We start from the raw sequence: 15868 nt of genomic DNA, 5'->3' as shown, positions 1-15868 counted from the left end.
ATCCGTACATGACATGACGATTCAACAATGTCCACACAAAAAAAGATAGCAACAACTTAAGTATTCTTGATTGATAAAACAAAGCAAGTGCGGGGAATAGCGCCCAAAGGAAGACATGAAACTGCTACAGGAAAATACCAACAAAACAGGAAAAGCCACCAAAATAGGAGCGCAAGACAAGAACTAAAACTATGCGCACGGGAAAACAGCAAAAAACTCAAAGTAAGTCAGGGCGTGATGTGACAGGTCGTGACAGTACACCTACTTTGAGACAAGAGCTATATTGTGTCACGGCCAGGGGGCATTCCAATGCGCCCTCATCTTTGCGTCCTGACGAGCGCAACTCAGGCCACGCCCACAGGTGCTCTCTCTCCGCTGCGGGCGTGCCTCCTCGCGCCTGCAGACAATCTGCGCACCTGCCCGTGATGAGCGAGCTGCCTTCATAAGCCGGCACAACCTGTCATCCCTGGCCGGAATATAACCTTCTGTTCGTGTACAGTAAGCCACGTCCTGCTTGATGCAATCCTGCTCTCTCTGTGTTTGCCCCTCCGTGTTTTCAGTATGTGTTTTCTTGTGTCGTCCCCGCAGTACCCTCCGTCGCCTGGAAAGTGAACTGTGCGTCTCACTTTTCCCTGGATCTCTGTCTTGTGCGTCTCACTTTTCCCAGGATCTCCCTCTTGTGCGTCTCACTTTTCCCTGGATCTCCCTCTGGACCAGTGGTTCTTAACCTTGTTGGAGGTACCGAACCCCACCAGTTTCATATGCGCATTCACCGAACCCTTCTTTAGTGAAAAATAAAATTAAGTAACACTTTAGTATGGGGAACATGTTCTAAGTAACAAAGACTTAATTTAGAGTGTTTTGGTTACAGTGAGAGGGTTAGGGTTATAATAAGGCCATGCCGAATAAGGCATTAATAAGTACTTAATAATGACTAGTTAAGAGCCAATATGTTCCTAATTTGCATGTTAATAAACAACTAATTAATGGTGAATATGTTCCCCATACTAAAGTGCTACCATGTTTTATTACTGGTGCACAAAATGAACCGTGCATGAACATCACCTTGTTCAAACAACAAAACCAACACAGTGCATAAACTCACAACAAATTACACACCTGCAAATCAGTCTGACTTCTGCTGTTGCCGTATTCGTAATATGCCGATAAGGAGAAGTTTTTATTTACACAATTAGTCGGTGTGTCTTGACCTCCGCCGAATCCCTGAGCCCGACTCAGCAAACCCCTAGGGTTCGATCGAACCCAGGTTAAGAACCACTGCTCTGGACTCTGACTGCCTCCCTCGATCCTTGACTTCCCTCGATCCTTGACTTCCCCCGCTTTGGACTCTGACCTGTAGACTTCTCTCTCCCCTGGACTTCCTCGTCTCTCGTTCAACATTTACGGTAACACTCAACAGCTAATATACACACATAGTCTTACACCATACCAGGGGTCACCAACCTTTTTGAAACCAAGAGCTACTGCTTGGGTACTGATTAATGCGAAGGGCTACCAGTTTGATACACACTTAAATAAATTGCCAGAAATAGCCAATTTGCTCAATTTACCTTTAACTCTGTTATTATTAATAATTAATGATATTTATCTTTGTGGAAACACTGATCATCTTAATGATTTCTCACAATAAATATATATAGAAACAGATAAATATCAATATGCAACACTTTATTTTTATATTTTCTCTAAGTGCACATTTTTCAAATTGAACATTTTCAAATGATCACTTCTAAGACAGTCTTGTGAAATCACAATATCCCATTTTAACTAGCTAGCCACTAACATTTTCTAACAAATCAAGAATTACTTTGCACCATGTTTGTACAAATAATAACTCATGTAAAATACAACAGTCAACTCTCAAATTTTTAAAATAGATAATGTCACACTTTGAACTGGACACCAAATCTGTTATCTGTTTCTTTGTCAGTTAGGGAAGACCAAGTCTTTAAAATATTTTCTTGGATTTTCAAATTCTATTTGAGTTTTGTCTCTCTTAGAATTAAAAATGTCGAGCAAAGCGAGACCAGCTTGCTAGTAAATAAATACAATTTAAAAAAATAGAGGCAGCTCACTGGTAAGTGCTGCTATTTGAGCTATTTTTAGAACAGGCCAGCGGGCTACTCATCTGGTCCTTACGGGCTACCTGGTGCCCGCGGGCACCGCGTTGGTGACCCCTGCACCATACACACTCTTGGATTTTGTCACACTCCATTTCCTTAGTTAGTATCTTTAGTATTGTTTGATTATTATATATATATATTATAATGTATATAATAAAATACTTAGAGCTATACTGCCCCCTGGTGTTTGTGTCGTCATCTCCCCTTAGTCAAACATAACATATTGATGCATGGTTGGTTATGGTTTATGGTCTACTGAATTAATTTTTTAATGATTTCTGCTGGTGGCGTGCCAGCGGATTTTTTCAATGAAAAAAATGCGTCTTGGCTCAAAAAAGGTTGAAAAACACTGCAGTACAGTATATGTTAGGGGAGTGGGGTATCCCCCTATCAACAGGAGAAGGAAGGCACCTTCTTCCCTCCGCTAGCTTTCAGCAGGACGCAGCAGCTAACTACCCAACCGGTCGTGGCAGTGTTCCCCTGTGCCAGGGGCGTCACTAGCTTTTAAGGACAGGGGGGGCTTAGCCCCGAGGAGATCCAGGATGCGAGCGAACGTAGCGCACAAGCACAAAACTTCACAAACGGCTAACAAAGACTTCGAAATTATTCATTGTTATTATTATTTCAGTCGGTTTATTTTCAATCTCTGTTCAGTACAACAACAAACATGAGTTTGCACAGTGACATTTTGTTTACAGCATCAACAAGAAACAATTACTTGCATGATCCTTCAAGATACATACATGAAAGTCATGGCATTAGCATCTATGTTATTCATTCACAACATAGAGGCTAATGCCACCACTTTCGCTCACAATACAATAATTGTTTGTTCCCAAATATTTTGAAGTTGCACAGTCTACAGATTACATTTTGGGCACATATGTGACTAAAATGGTTGTAAATTCAAGCCCTGGAAATATTACTTAATTACTTGAATTAAAGTAATATCTGGATCGGTATAATTTGGCTTGTATATAATATATATATATATATTATGGCAAGCCGTTAAGGAAATTAAATATATATGGAAGTCTGAATAGAAATGAGAAACATTTATATATACTGTAAATAAGAAAGACTTAGTCTGCTGAACTGAAAAAGAGCCAAAGCTGTCAAAGAGGTGAGGGACCATCTTCAAAGTGCAATGCTGAAACAAATAATGCAAACAATCAAATGTAACTTCCAGGGTTTGAGATTAATGTAGTCCCGTCGTCCCGGGGACAGTAAAAAAAATGCACGGGACGAAATTAAATGCTCCCCGGGACGATGGCTTTTAACCATTTTTTTTCTTTTTCTTTTTATGTATTTATTCACTTTACATTTTATATTAAATGTCTTGGTTTTTCCAACCTCTGAAAATCCTATGAAATGTTTAACAAGCCATCCTATAATAATGTAACACTACAATAAAACAAATATATTTAATGATGTTGTTTTCATTCTTTTAACAATAGGCTAATGTATATTACTTTATATAGATTCTACAAGAAACACAAAACTTAAAAACTAAATTATTTACAATTGCAGACACAAGGTTCTTGTTCTGCAGTGCTGTGTGCTAATGTGCTTCGTACACCTGCAGGACCGCAAGAAAGGTCGAAGAGAAAATGCGGACTGGATTTTGAGTGATGTGGGCATTTTCTATATGAACAAGTGGAATGGATTGGATACCGACGCACTAAAGGGGCTCTCTACCTTACACTATGAAGTGAGGGGAAACTGAGTGAATAATGACAAGTTATATGATTATTTATTCAAACTCATATTCGGGCCACTTTATAATGAATATGTCGGCATGTATTTGTGGGAAAAAAAAAAAGAAAAAAAAAAAGAAGTTTTTTTTAAATTTTTTTAAACACCAAATTATTTAGGGGGGCTTAAGAACATTTTAGGGGGGCTTGAGCTTGAGCCCCCCTAAAATAGGCCTAACAACGCCAATGCCCTGTGCCATCGAGCTCCTCAGTGGGCGGCCAAGATAGTGGGCCCTCTTCCCACTCTAAGCCTTTTTAGCATACGTTTCTTCTGCGTTCTTTGTCTTTAAGTCTTGCGGTGATGGGGCTATGGGTGACGGGGGCAGGCTCCGGATGGGGCTGGAACCCTCAAGCCCCTACCTGGCACGTAGGTGGCCTCAGTTAGATGGTCGTTAGGAGCTGGGGTCGGAACAGTGACTGAGCAGCCCTGTTCAGGATCTGCACTGTAGAGTAGTAGAGGGGCCTATAAAAGGTGGCCCAAACATTGCCTGCCCCACCTTGCCTGGGGGGGGGGCCAGCCGCAGCCACCGGGGCATCCCGTCCTGCGGTCGAAACAACAAGAGAAAAACTACCTCGAATGTCCGGACTCTTCTGGACTGTTACAAGCGATCGCCCTCGTCATCGCAGCGCCCTTCTTGCCGCCAAACTCGCCAGCTAAAACACTGACATCGCCGCCATCAGCGAAACGAGAATCGCCGATGTCGGTTCTCTTGAGGAGATAGGTGAAGGCTATACCTTCTTCTGGAGAACCCTGCTCGCTGACCCTACGTCCCCCGCTGGCCAAGAGCCGCTTTGTCACCTTGGTCACGTTGGACTCCGAGGAAGACGTGAAGGATCGTTTATACGACAACACCCTCCTTAACATCCCACGGAGCGACAAGATCCTCCTGCTGGGCAACTTTAACGCCAGGGGACTAACCACAGGGTTTAGGTTGGTGTCTTAGGCCAGGGTTTTTCAACCTTTTTTGAGCCGAGGCACATTTTTGGCGTTGAAATAATCCGGAGGCACACCACCAGCAGAAATGATTAAAAAACGAAACTCAGTTGACAGTAAAAAGTCGTTGTCGCAATTGTTGGATATGACTTTAAACCATAACCAAGCATGCATCACTATAGCTCTTGTCTCAAAGTAGGTGTACTGTCACCATCTGTCACATCACCCCCTGACTTATTTGGATTTTTTTGCTGTTTTCCTGTGTGTAGTGTTTTAGTTCTTGTCTTACGCTCCTATTTTGGTGGCTTTTTCTCTTTTTTTTGGTATTTTCCTGTAGCAGTTTCATGTCTTCCTTTGAGCGATATTTCCCGCATCTACTTTGTTTTAGCAATCAAAAATATTTCAGTTGTTTTTATCCTTCTTTGTGGGGACATTGTTGATTGTCATGTCATGTTCGGATGCACATTGTGGACGCCGTCTTTGCTCCACAGTAAGTCTTTGGTGTCGTTCAGCATTCTGTTTTTGTTTACTTTGTAGCCAGTTCAGTTTTAGTTTAGTTCTGCATAGCCTTCCCTAAGCTTCAATCCCTTTTCTTGGGGGCACTCACCTTTTGTTTATTTTTGGTTTAAGCATGAGACACCTTTTTACCTGCACTCTGCCTCCCGCTGTTTCCGACATCTACAAAGCAATTAGCTACCTGCTGCCACCTACTGATATGGAAGAGTATTACACAGTTACTCTGCTACTCTGACACTCAACAAGAACACATATTTTGCAGACTATAATTACTGGTTTGCAAAAAATATTTTTAACCCAAATAAGTGAAATTAGATAATCTCCCACGGCACACCAGACTGTATCTCACGGCACACTATTGTGCCACGGCACAGTGGTTGAAAAACACTGCTTTAGGCAGCATGGTGTTGGCAAAATCAACAGCAGCGGACTCCGTCTGCTCACCTTGTGCTCACCATCACCATCTTTTAGGTCCGTGATATGTTGAAGACATCTCGGATGCACCCGAGGTCTAAGCATTGCCACCTCATTGCAAATAATTTGGCTAAAATAACACTTCCATCCAGCTTCCCCCAAAAACGGTCACAAAAGAACGGTGTGCAAATACGAGAGTTAAATACAAATGTAAAAAATTATAGTTTTTTTCCCCCATCCCTAATAAAAACACCATCAGCGTTATGATAGCGACTAGGGTTGTACGGTATACCGGTATTAGTATAGTACCGCGATACTAGTGAGTCATATACGGTACTATACCGCCTCTGAAAAGTACCGGTCCACCACCCCCTCACACCCCTGTCGTCGTCACGTCATGACATTGCTGGTTTACGAGCAGACGAGCATGATCGGCAGTGCACAATCACAGAGTACTTACAAACAGACACAGTGTGTAGACAGTAAAGGGAGAACGGACGCAATTTGGCTTAAAAACTAATGATAAAGGTGAAGTTATAACACTGAAACGCCCCTGGAAAGAGGTGCTTCAAGACTAAAGTCTGCATTCGGCAGTACTTTAGCTACTTCTAAATCACTAATCCTTGTCTCCATGGCGACAAATAAAGTGAATTTCTTACATGTATCATCCCTGCAGAACGAGGAATAGCTAAACATGCTTCACTACACACCGTAGCTCACCGGTGTCAAAATGTAAACAAACGCCATTGGTGGATCTACACCTGACATCCACTGTAATGATACCAAGTACAGTAGCATATCTAGTTGATACTACTATGATTACATCGATATTGTTTGGCATCACAACATCTTCTTTCGTTTAAAAAAAATGTATATTATGTTTATAAAGTCAGGAAATATGTCCCTGGACACATGAGGAATTTGAATATGACCAATGTATGATCCTTTAACTACTTGGTATCGGATTGATACCCAAACTTGTGGTATCATCCAAAACTAATGTAAAGTATCAAACAACAGAAGAATAAATGATTATTACATTTTAACAGAAGTGTAGATAGAACATGTTAAGAGAGAAAGTAAGCAGATATTAACAGTAAATGAACAAGTAGATTAATAATTCATTTTCTACCACTTGTCCTTAATAATGTTGACAAAATAATAGAATGGAAAATGACACAATATGTTACTGCATATGTCAGCAGATAAATTAGGAGCCTTTGTTTGCTTAATTACTACTAAAAGACAAGTTGTCTTGTATGTTCACTATTTTATGTAAAGGCCTACTGAAACCCACTACTACCGACCACGCAGTCTGATAGTTTATATATCAACGATGAAATCTTAACATTGCAACACATGCCAATACGGCCGGGTTAACTTATAAAGTGACATTTAAAAGTTCCCGGGAAATATCCGGCTGAAACGTCGCGGTATGATGACGTACGCGCGTGACGAAGTCAGAGTAACGGAAGTTATGGTACCCCGTAGAATCCTATACAAAAAGCTCTGTTTTCATTTCATAATTCCACAGTATTCTGGACATCTTTTGCAATTTGTTTAATGAACAATGAAGGCTGCAAAGAAGACAGTTGTAGGTGGGATCGGTGTATTAGCGGCTGGCTACAGCAACACAACCAGGAGGACTTTGTTGGAGAGCAGACGCGCTAGCCGCCGACCTCACCTTGACTTCCTACGTCTCCGGGCCGCCAAACGCATCGGGTGAAGTCCTTCGTCCTTCTGCCGATTGCTGGAACGCAGGTGAGCACGGGTGTTGATGAGCAGATGAGGGCTGGCTGGCGTAGGTGGAGAGCTAATATTTTTAGCATAGCTCTGTGCGGTCCGGTTGCTAAGTTAGCTTCAATGGCGTCGTTAGCACAGCATTGTTAACCTTCGCCAGCCTGGAAAGCATTAACCGTGTATTTACATGTCCATGGTTTAATAGTATTGTTGATTTTCTATCTATCCTTCCAGTCAGGGGTTTATTTTTTTGTTTCTATTGCAATTCTATTTGCAATGTTAAAGCACGATGCTATCACGTTAGCTCGTAGCTAAAGCATTTCGCCGATGTATTGTCGTGGAGATAAAAGGCACTGAATGTCCATTTCGCGTTCTCGACTCTCATTTTCAAGAGGATATAGTATCCGAGGTGGTTTAAAATACAAATCCGTGATCCACAATAGAAAAAGGAGAGAGTGTGGAATCCAATGAGCCAGCTTGTACCTAAGTTACGGTCAGAGCGAAAAAAGATACGTCCTGCACTGCCTCTCAAGTCCTTCACTGTAACGTTCCTCATCTACGAATCTTTCATCCTCGCTCAAATTAATGGGGTAATCGTCACTTTCTCGGTCCGAATCTCTCTCGCTCCATTGTAAACAATGGGGAATTGTGAGGAATACTAGCTCCTGTGACGTCACGCTACTTCCGGTACAGGCAAGGCTTTTTTTTATCAGCGAGCAAAAGTTGCGAACTTTATCGTCGATTTTCTCTACTAAATCCTTTCAGCAAAAATATGGCAATATCGCGAAATGATCAAGTATGACACAGAATGGATCCGCTATTCCCGTTTAAATAAAAACAAATCATTTCAGTAGGCCTTTAAGGACACACTTGCAATAAGAAACACATGTTTAATGTACCCTAATACTTTTTGTTAAAATAAAGCCAATAATGCAATTTTTTTGTGGTCCCCTTTATTTAGAAAAGTACAGAAAAGTATCGAAATAACACCAAATATTGGTATCGGGACAACACTAAAAGCGACAAACGAATCAACATCAAGGCGAGCCAGAAAAAGGAGGGGGAACGCTGGGTAAATAACTTACCTCTCACAGCATAACCATCCTTGACGGAAGCAGGGAATGGCGGCAGGTTGTCTTTGGCATAAACGTCCTGAGCGAGGACTCGACCCATTCCGTCTGTGGACAAACAACAAATTGTTCACATTTTACATTCTCGTGCACATTCACTAATAAATTGTAATTATTACTATTTTTATTATTAATATCATCCCCACCAGGGGATTACATCAATTGTAAATGTTCTGTATTTTTAAACCACTTCACCATAAGTGGAATGACACGAAAAGTGCTTTACATTTTACGTCATATTCACCCATTCACACACCGATGGCGGAAGCTGCCATGCAAGGCCCTAACCACCGCCCATCAGGACCAAGGGTGAAGTGTCTTGCCCGAGGGCACAACGGCCGTGACTCGGATGGCGGAAGCTGGACTTGAGCCGCTCTATCATCTGTGCCACGCCGCACCCTTCACGGTTTTAATTTTCATGAAACCTTCAGGAAATGTCCGAAATGGGATGAAAAAAACAACTGAGTAGATTTTGGGGCTGAGCCGGATCATCTCTACTCGAAATAAAGATGGTGGACGGCAGACGAGAGGGTTCACTCCATTCCTTTAATTCCGCTATAGATAGCTCAAAAAGTTCGAAGAGGATTTTCATCTAACTTACAGGAAATGTCCGAAATACGATGAGAGACAAAGATAGTGGATGACTGACAAGAGGGTTCACTCCATTTCTTTATATCCGCTATACAAAGCTCAAAAAGTTACAGGATAATTTTCATCTAACTTTCAGGAATTTTTTGAAATATGACAGGGAACTTGTGATTATATTTTGGGGATGACTCAAACAATTTCTACCAGAGACAAAGATGGTGGATGACTGACAAGAGGGTTCACTCCATTCCTTTAATTCCGCTATTGATAGCTCAAAAAGTTCGAAGAGGATTTTCATCTAACTTACAGAAAATGCCCGAAATACGATAAGAGAGACAAAGATAGTGGATGACTGACAAGAGGGTTCACTCCATTCCTTTAATACCACTATAGATAGCTCAAAAAGTTAGAAGAGGATTTTCATCTAATTTACAGTAAATGTCCGAAATACGATAAGAGTGACAACGATAGTGGATGACTGACAAGAGGGTTCACTCCATTTCTTTATTTCCTCTATACACAGCTCAAAAAGTTACAGGATAATTTTCATCTAACTTTCAGGAATTTTTAAAAATATGACAGGGAACTTGTGATTAGATTTTGGGGATGCCCCGAACAATTTCTACCAGACACAAAAATGGTGTATGACTGACAAGAGGGTTCACTCCATTCCTTTAATTCCGCTATAGATAGCTCAAAAAGTTCGAATAGGATTTTCGTCTAACTTACAGGGAATGTCCGAAATACGATAGGAGAGACAAAGATAGTGGATGACTGACAAGAGGGTTCACTCCATTTCTTTATTTCCGCTATACACAGCTCAAAAAGTTACAGGATAATTTTCATCTAACTTTCAGGATTTTTTAAAAAATATAACAGGGAACTTGTGATTAGATTTTGGGTATGACTCAAACAATTTCTACCAGAGACAAAGATGGTGGATGACTGACAAGAGGGTTCACTCCATTCCTTTAATTCCGCTATAGATAGCTCAAAAAGTTAGAAGAGGATTTTCATCTAACTTACAGGAAATGTCCGAAATACGATAAGAAACATGTGATTACATTTTGAGGCTGATTCGGATAATTTCTACTCGGTTACCTTACAAGCCCCTACCTTTATGTGTGTGTATGTGAGCAGCACTTCTTCCAACAGGAGACAAAGGGACTGGCTGTCTGACAAGAGTGTTCACTCTTCAAATAGTTATGTACAGTTATATACTGTCCGAAATGGGATGAGGAACAACTGAGACAAGAGACAAAGATAGTGGATGACTGACAAAAAGGTTAACTCCATTTCTTTGTTTCCGCTATACATAGCTCAAAAAGTTACAGGATAATTTTCATCTAACTTTCAGGAAATTTCAGAAATATGACAAGGAACTTGTGATTAATTTTGGGGCTGACTCGAACAATTTCTACCAGAGACAAGGATGGTGGATGACTGACAAGAGGGTTCCCTCCATTTCTTTCATTCCGCTGTAGAGAGCTCAAAACATTACAAGTGGCTTTTCATCTAACTTTCAGGAAATGTCCACAATACAATAAGTAACATGCAATTACATTTTGGCACTTATTCAGGTCGTTTCCACAAGAGACAAAGATAGTGGACGACTGACAAGAGGGTTCACTGCATTTCTTTCATTCCACCGTAGAGAGCTCAAAAAGGTACACGTGGCTTTTCATCCAACTTTAAAGAAATGTCCAAAATACAATAAGGAACATGTGATTACATTTTGGGGCTGATTCAGGTCGTTTCTACTAGAAACAAAGATAGTAAACGACTAGTACGAGGGTTCACTCCATTTCTTTAATTCCGCTACAGTTACAGTACCTCAAGATGTTACAGGCGTATTTTCATCTAACTTTGTGATTACATTTTGGGGCCCATTCAGATAATTCTACTCCGTAACCTTACGAGACCCTACTTTTATGTGTGTATGCGAGCGGCACCTCCTCAACCCATAGAGACAAAGAGAGTGGTTGGCTCACAGGAGGGTTCACTCTTCAAAAGGTTATGGGCAGATTTTGATCAAACTTTCAGGAAATATCATACATGGAAGAGTGCCAGGATTGTAGCTGAGATAGGCTCCAGCGCCCCCCGCGACCCCAAAGGGAATAAGCGGTAGAAAATGGATAGAATAAGGAGAAAGTGATTACATTTTAAGGCTGATTCATATTATTTCTACTACAATAAATGTACGTTAAAAGCTTCAACTTCTGTGTGTGTATGCCTGCCGCCCCGCCTCCAGCCACAGAGACAAAGACAGATGATAACTCACGAGAAGGTTCACTCTGGCATAAGTCTATGATCCCCAAATTTTTTTCAAGCTGTCAAACGTTTGCTGTTTCAAAATCCTATTAATCACTTTTCATTGTTAATTGTAATTAATCCCCATAAATTACTTACTTGCATAATTGTAATTAACTTTAAAAAGACTCCAATGTTTTAAAACAATTTTTCTTGTCATAATGTCAAACATTTTTTAAATGTTTTACTTAAATGCACTTCATTTATTTGCTTAAAACTTGGTCACAGTTTTATCTAAAATCCTGTCTGGGTTTATTTTGTAACAACCTGCACCACCGTTCAAGTAACCAAAAATAATTAATTTTTTGATTCATCTGCATTTATACACAATTAATGGGATAATTTTGTGCGATTATTCGCTTGATTAACTTTCAAAGCCCTGTAATAAACACAATTTATTTTCTGCTAATTATTGGACTTTACTTTTTGTAAAATCCTCCTGATTTAGATAAATCCACACTATTTCATCTTGCACATGTAAATGAGTGAGGACAAATGCAGCAAGAACACACACACACACACACGCACACACACACACACGCACACGCACACACACACACACACACTAAATGCATGTAGCTGCACCAGGACAACATGAGCAAATAGATACAAAAAGAAAGTTAAAGAAAGAGAAAATGAGAAGTGGGTGGAGGGGAAAAGAACCCTGTCATCATAAGCTGCTGTGCTGTGCTATAAATAGACCATCTCTCATTTTCTTTGAGCTTCTATGCAAACGTGGGTGTTAATATGAAGATCTAAGCACTGATATCATGAGTGTATGTAAAGTACATACATACATACATACTGTACAGTACATACACTCTGCTGCTCAACACCTGGCATTAAATAACTGCACGTCAATCATAAGGCTGTTTTTATTTTCTCTACAGATGTTTTTTTGTGCATTTATTTTCTTGAGTGGTACTATTCAAACATCTTATCAAAAGCCGATTTGGCAATGGAAATAGACCAACAGCTTTAAAGGTGTGAAAACATTCTTTTTTTGTTTCAAACCGACCACCCTTGCAGAGATGTTTAGCGATGAAATACATATAACCACATCATTATTCCATTGTGGGATGGATAAAGTCTACACTATCACTGAGATTTGCACCTTCCTCAGTAATGGCCGACAGTGATGGATACCCCGCTGAGAACCAGCGGGCATCCACTGTAGAGGACACTGCGAGCACCTATACTTGGATCTAATTAGCTCGTACACAAGTTCCATTAATAGTTGGCCACTTCTTCTGTTACTATAAAAGTCGTGTGCAGTGAGTGAACCAATAGTCACTTAATGCTGTCTGCTTGTATGACCACCAGCTTATACATCATGGAGGTTCATTTGGGTCTTTATAGCAAAAGCTTTTTTTGGACACTGAATTTTAATTAACTGGATTTTTTTGCCTTTGTTATGATCCGTTGCCCGGATCATAGTTTGTCTAAGTTTATTTAGGTTTTGATTCACGTGTGGTTTAAGTTCTGTTTCAGCACCCATGTTTTGTGTTTCTCGGTTGTCATGGGTGCTGATTAGTGTCACCTGCCTCTGATTAGTGTTCGGGACGCTCACCTGTACCTGGGCACTAATCATAGAGCTATTTAGTCCCGCCTTTTCGCCTCACTCAGTCTGGTGCTTTTACTTGCTTACACCAGGGATGTCAAATATGCGGCCAGCGGGCCGGATCAGGTTCAATCCGGCCCGCGAGATGAGTTTGCCAAGTGTAAAATTGAGCTGCATTTTAGAACTAAAGAAAATGCTGTTCGAAATGTGTCCACTGGGTGTCGCAATAGCATTTCTAGTCCATCCCATCCATTTTCTACCGCTTATCCCTTATGGGGTCGCGGGGGGTGCTGGAGCCTATCTCAGCTACAATCGGGCGGAAGGCGGGGTACACCCTGGACAAGTCGCCACCTCATCGCAGGGCCAACACAGATAGACAGACAACATTCACACTCACATTCACACACTAGGGCCAATTTAGTGTTGCCAATCAACCTATCCCCAGGTGCATGTCTTTGGAAGTAGGAGGAAGCCGGAGTACCCGGAGGGAACCCACGCACTAGTATGCAAGGAAAATGGGTTATACCGGGGTATACCAAGCAAGAGGTACACTGTAAAGTGGGGCTGCGACTCCTTCCCGTTAACCCAACGTAAAACAATCAGGAGTACAATAAACAATTGGTAATCCCACTTAAAATGCTGCATGAGACACTGCGCATTGATATAGTTCTGTGAACATTATTGTCTTCTTTGCCAATTTAAAAAACAGTGGAAATGACAATTGATGTAGTTGATACATAGACGTGTTTTTATTTATGCTTTATTTTGTTTTTGTTCAATCCTAGATGGGTTGTGACTTACAGTTTAATTGCTTTGTAGATACACTGAGATTAAGTCTAGATTCATGGTGTTTTTGAAACGGCACCAATTTTTTCCTCAGAATTTTCAACTAACTTGAAGTGTTTTGTCAAGAGGATTATTTGTGATATTTACATTTTCAGAATGTGCTTGTTCTATTTTGGGCCAAAGTAAAACAAAGAAAACAATGTGAAGTTGTCGGAGTTGTATTTTTAAGCTGTGCCATGATTTTGTCCGTCCGGCCCACGTGGGAATTGATTTTCCTCCATGCGGCCCCTGAGCTCAAATGAGTTTGACACCCCTGGCTTACACGCAACAGGTGGCGTTGTCTACCCTTCGTTTTCCTGAGCTAAGCTTTGCCTTATGCTGTTCTTGTTAGCTACCCCGTTAGCTCCCATTAGTTGTTTGTTTGTCCCTGCCTGATTTATAAGATAAATCACTGTCTTACCTGCACTTTTGCCTCCGGAGTTCCTGCTTCAATCTTGGAAGAACAATCACCATCCGACCCCAACCGTTACAGCCTTTGAATTTTGTGAACTGATTGGGTTTTTTTTTCAATGAATTATGCTGACAATTTCATCAAAATAAAAACAATTGTGAGAAAAATGTGTGTTCATATTTAAAAATGTATGGTGCAAAAATTTTTTATCGTATAAAACATTTAGTTTCTGTTCATAACTTTTTTGGACAGAATTTCTAGGCGCAGTCAAGGCGTTGAGGGGATCTGGTTTGGTGGCTGCAGGATTAGGTCTCTGCTTTTTGCAGATGATGTGGTCCTGATGGCTTCATCTGGCCAGGATCTTCAGCTCTCACTGGATCGGTTCGCAGCCGAGTGTGAAGCGACTGGGATGAGAATCAGCACCTCCAAGTCCGAGTCCATGGTTCTTGCCCGGAAAAGGGTGGAGTGCCATCTCCGGGTTGGGGAGGAGACCCTGCCCCAAGTGGAGGAGTTCAAGTACCTCGGAGTCTTGTTCACGAGTGAGGGAAGAGTGGATCGTGAGATCGACAGGCGGATCGGTGCGGCGTCTTCAGTAATGCGGACGCTGTATCGATCCGTTATGTTGAAGAAGGAGCTTAGCCGGAAGGCAAAGCTCTCAATTTACCGGTCGATCTACATTCCCATCCTCACCTATGGTCATGAGCTTTGGGTTATGACCGAAAGGACAAGATCACGGGTACAAGCGGCTGAAATGAGTTTCCTCCGCCGGGTGGCGGGGCTCTCCCTTAGAGATAGGGTGAGAAGCTCTGCCATCCGGGGGGAGCTCAAAGTAAAGCCGCTGCTCCTCAGTTGAGGTGGTTCGGGCATCTGGTCAGGATGCCACCCGAACGCCTCCCCAGGGAGGTGTTTAGGGCACGTCCGACCGGTAGGAGGCCACGGGGAAGACCCAGGACACGTTGGGAAGACTATGTCTCCCGGCTGACCTGGGAACGCTTTGGGATCCGCCGGGAAGAGCTGGACGAAGTGGCTGGGGAGAGGGAAGTGTGGGCTTCCCTGCTTAGGCTGCTGCCCCCGCGACCCGACCTCGGATAAGCGGAAGAAGATGGATGGATGGATGGATATTTGTTGTTTCAAAACTCAAGACTCACTTCTGATAAATTTAGACTGAAGCAATAGTGCTTGTCTCCGAACCAGCCAATGAAGTGGTTTAGTCTTAATTTACCATAAGTGAGTCTTGAGTTTGGAAACAACTAATATTTCCGCACTTAATTTTATACACTGATTTTTTTTTACACTAAATTTTTATACATTCAATTTTTATACAATTTATTTTTCTCAGGGTATCCGTCTAAAAAAGTCTTAAATCCAATAATTTGAATTTAAGGCCTTAAAATGTCTAAAATTCTCCTAAAATCTAATAAAAGGTCTTAAATACAATTTTGAAAGGTCTTAAAAATCTATTGACGTTACTTTTATTTAAAACATGCATAAACTTCAGTCTCGCTTGGAAATGTTTCGATTTTTGAGGACGCTATAACGT

The 15868-nt window shown here is 41.3% G+C and overlaps 1 protein-coding gene across 1 annotated transcript in view; it reads right to left on the bottom strand.

The window, feature by feature from the left end:
* The window catches only part of gphnb (gephyrin b), a 224793-nt gene that overhangs the window by 28736 nt on the left and 180189 nt on the right, over window positions 1-15868 (bottom strand). Inside the window, 1 exon segment of the mRNA XM_062034299.1 lies at window positions 8588-8680. Coding sequence (XP_061890283.1) covers window positions 8588-8680 — 93 coding nt within the window.

The sequence above is a fragment of the Entelurus aequoreus genome, linkage group LG23 (genome assembly GCF_033978785.1).
Source record: "Entelurus aequoreus isolate RoL-2023_Sb linkage group LG23, RoL_Eaeq_v1.1, whole genome shotgun sequence".
In the NCBI taxonomy this organism is placed as follows: domain Eukaryota; kingdom Metazoa; phylum Chordata; class Actinopteri; order Syngnathiformes; family Syngnathidae; genus Entelurus; species Entelurus aequoreus.
This window is presented reverse-complemented; position numbering and strand designations above follow the sequence as displayed.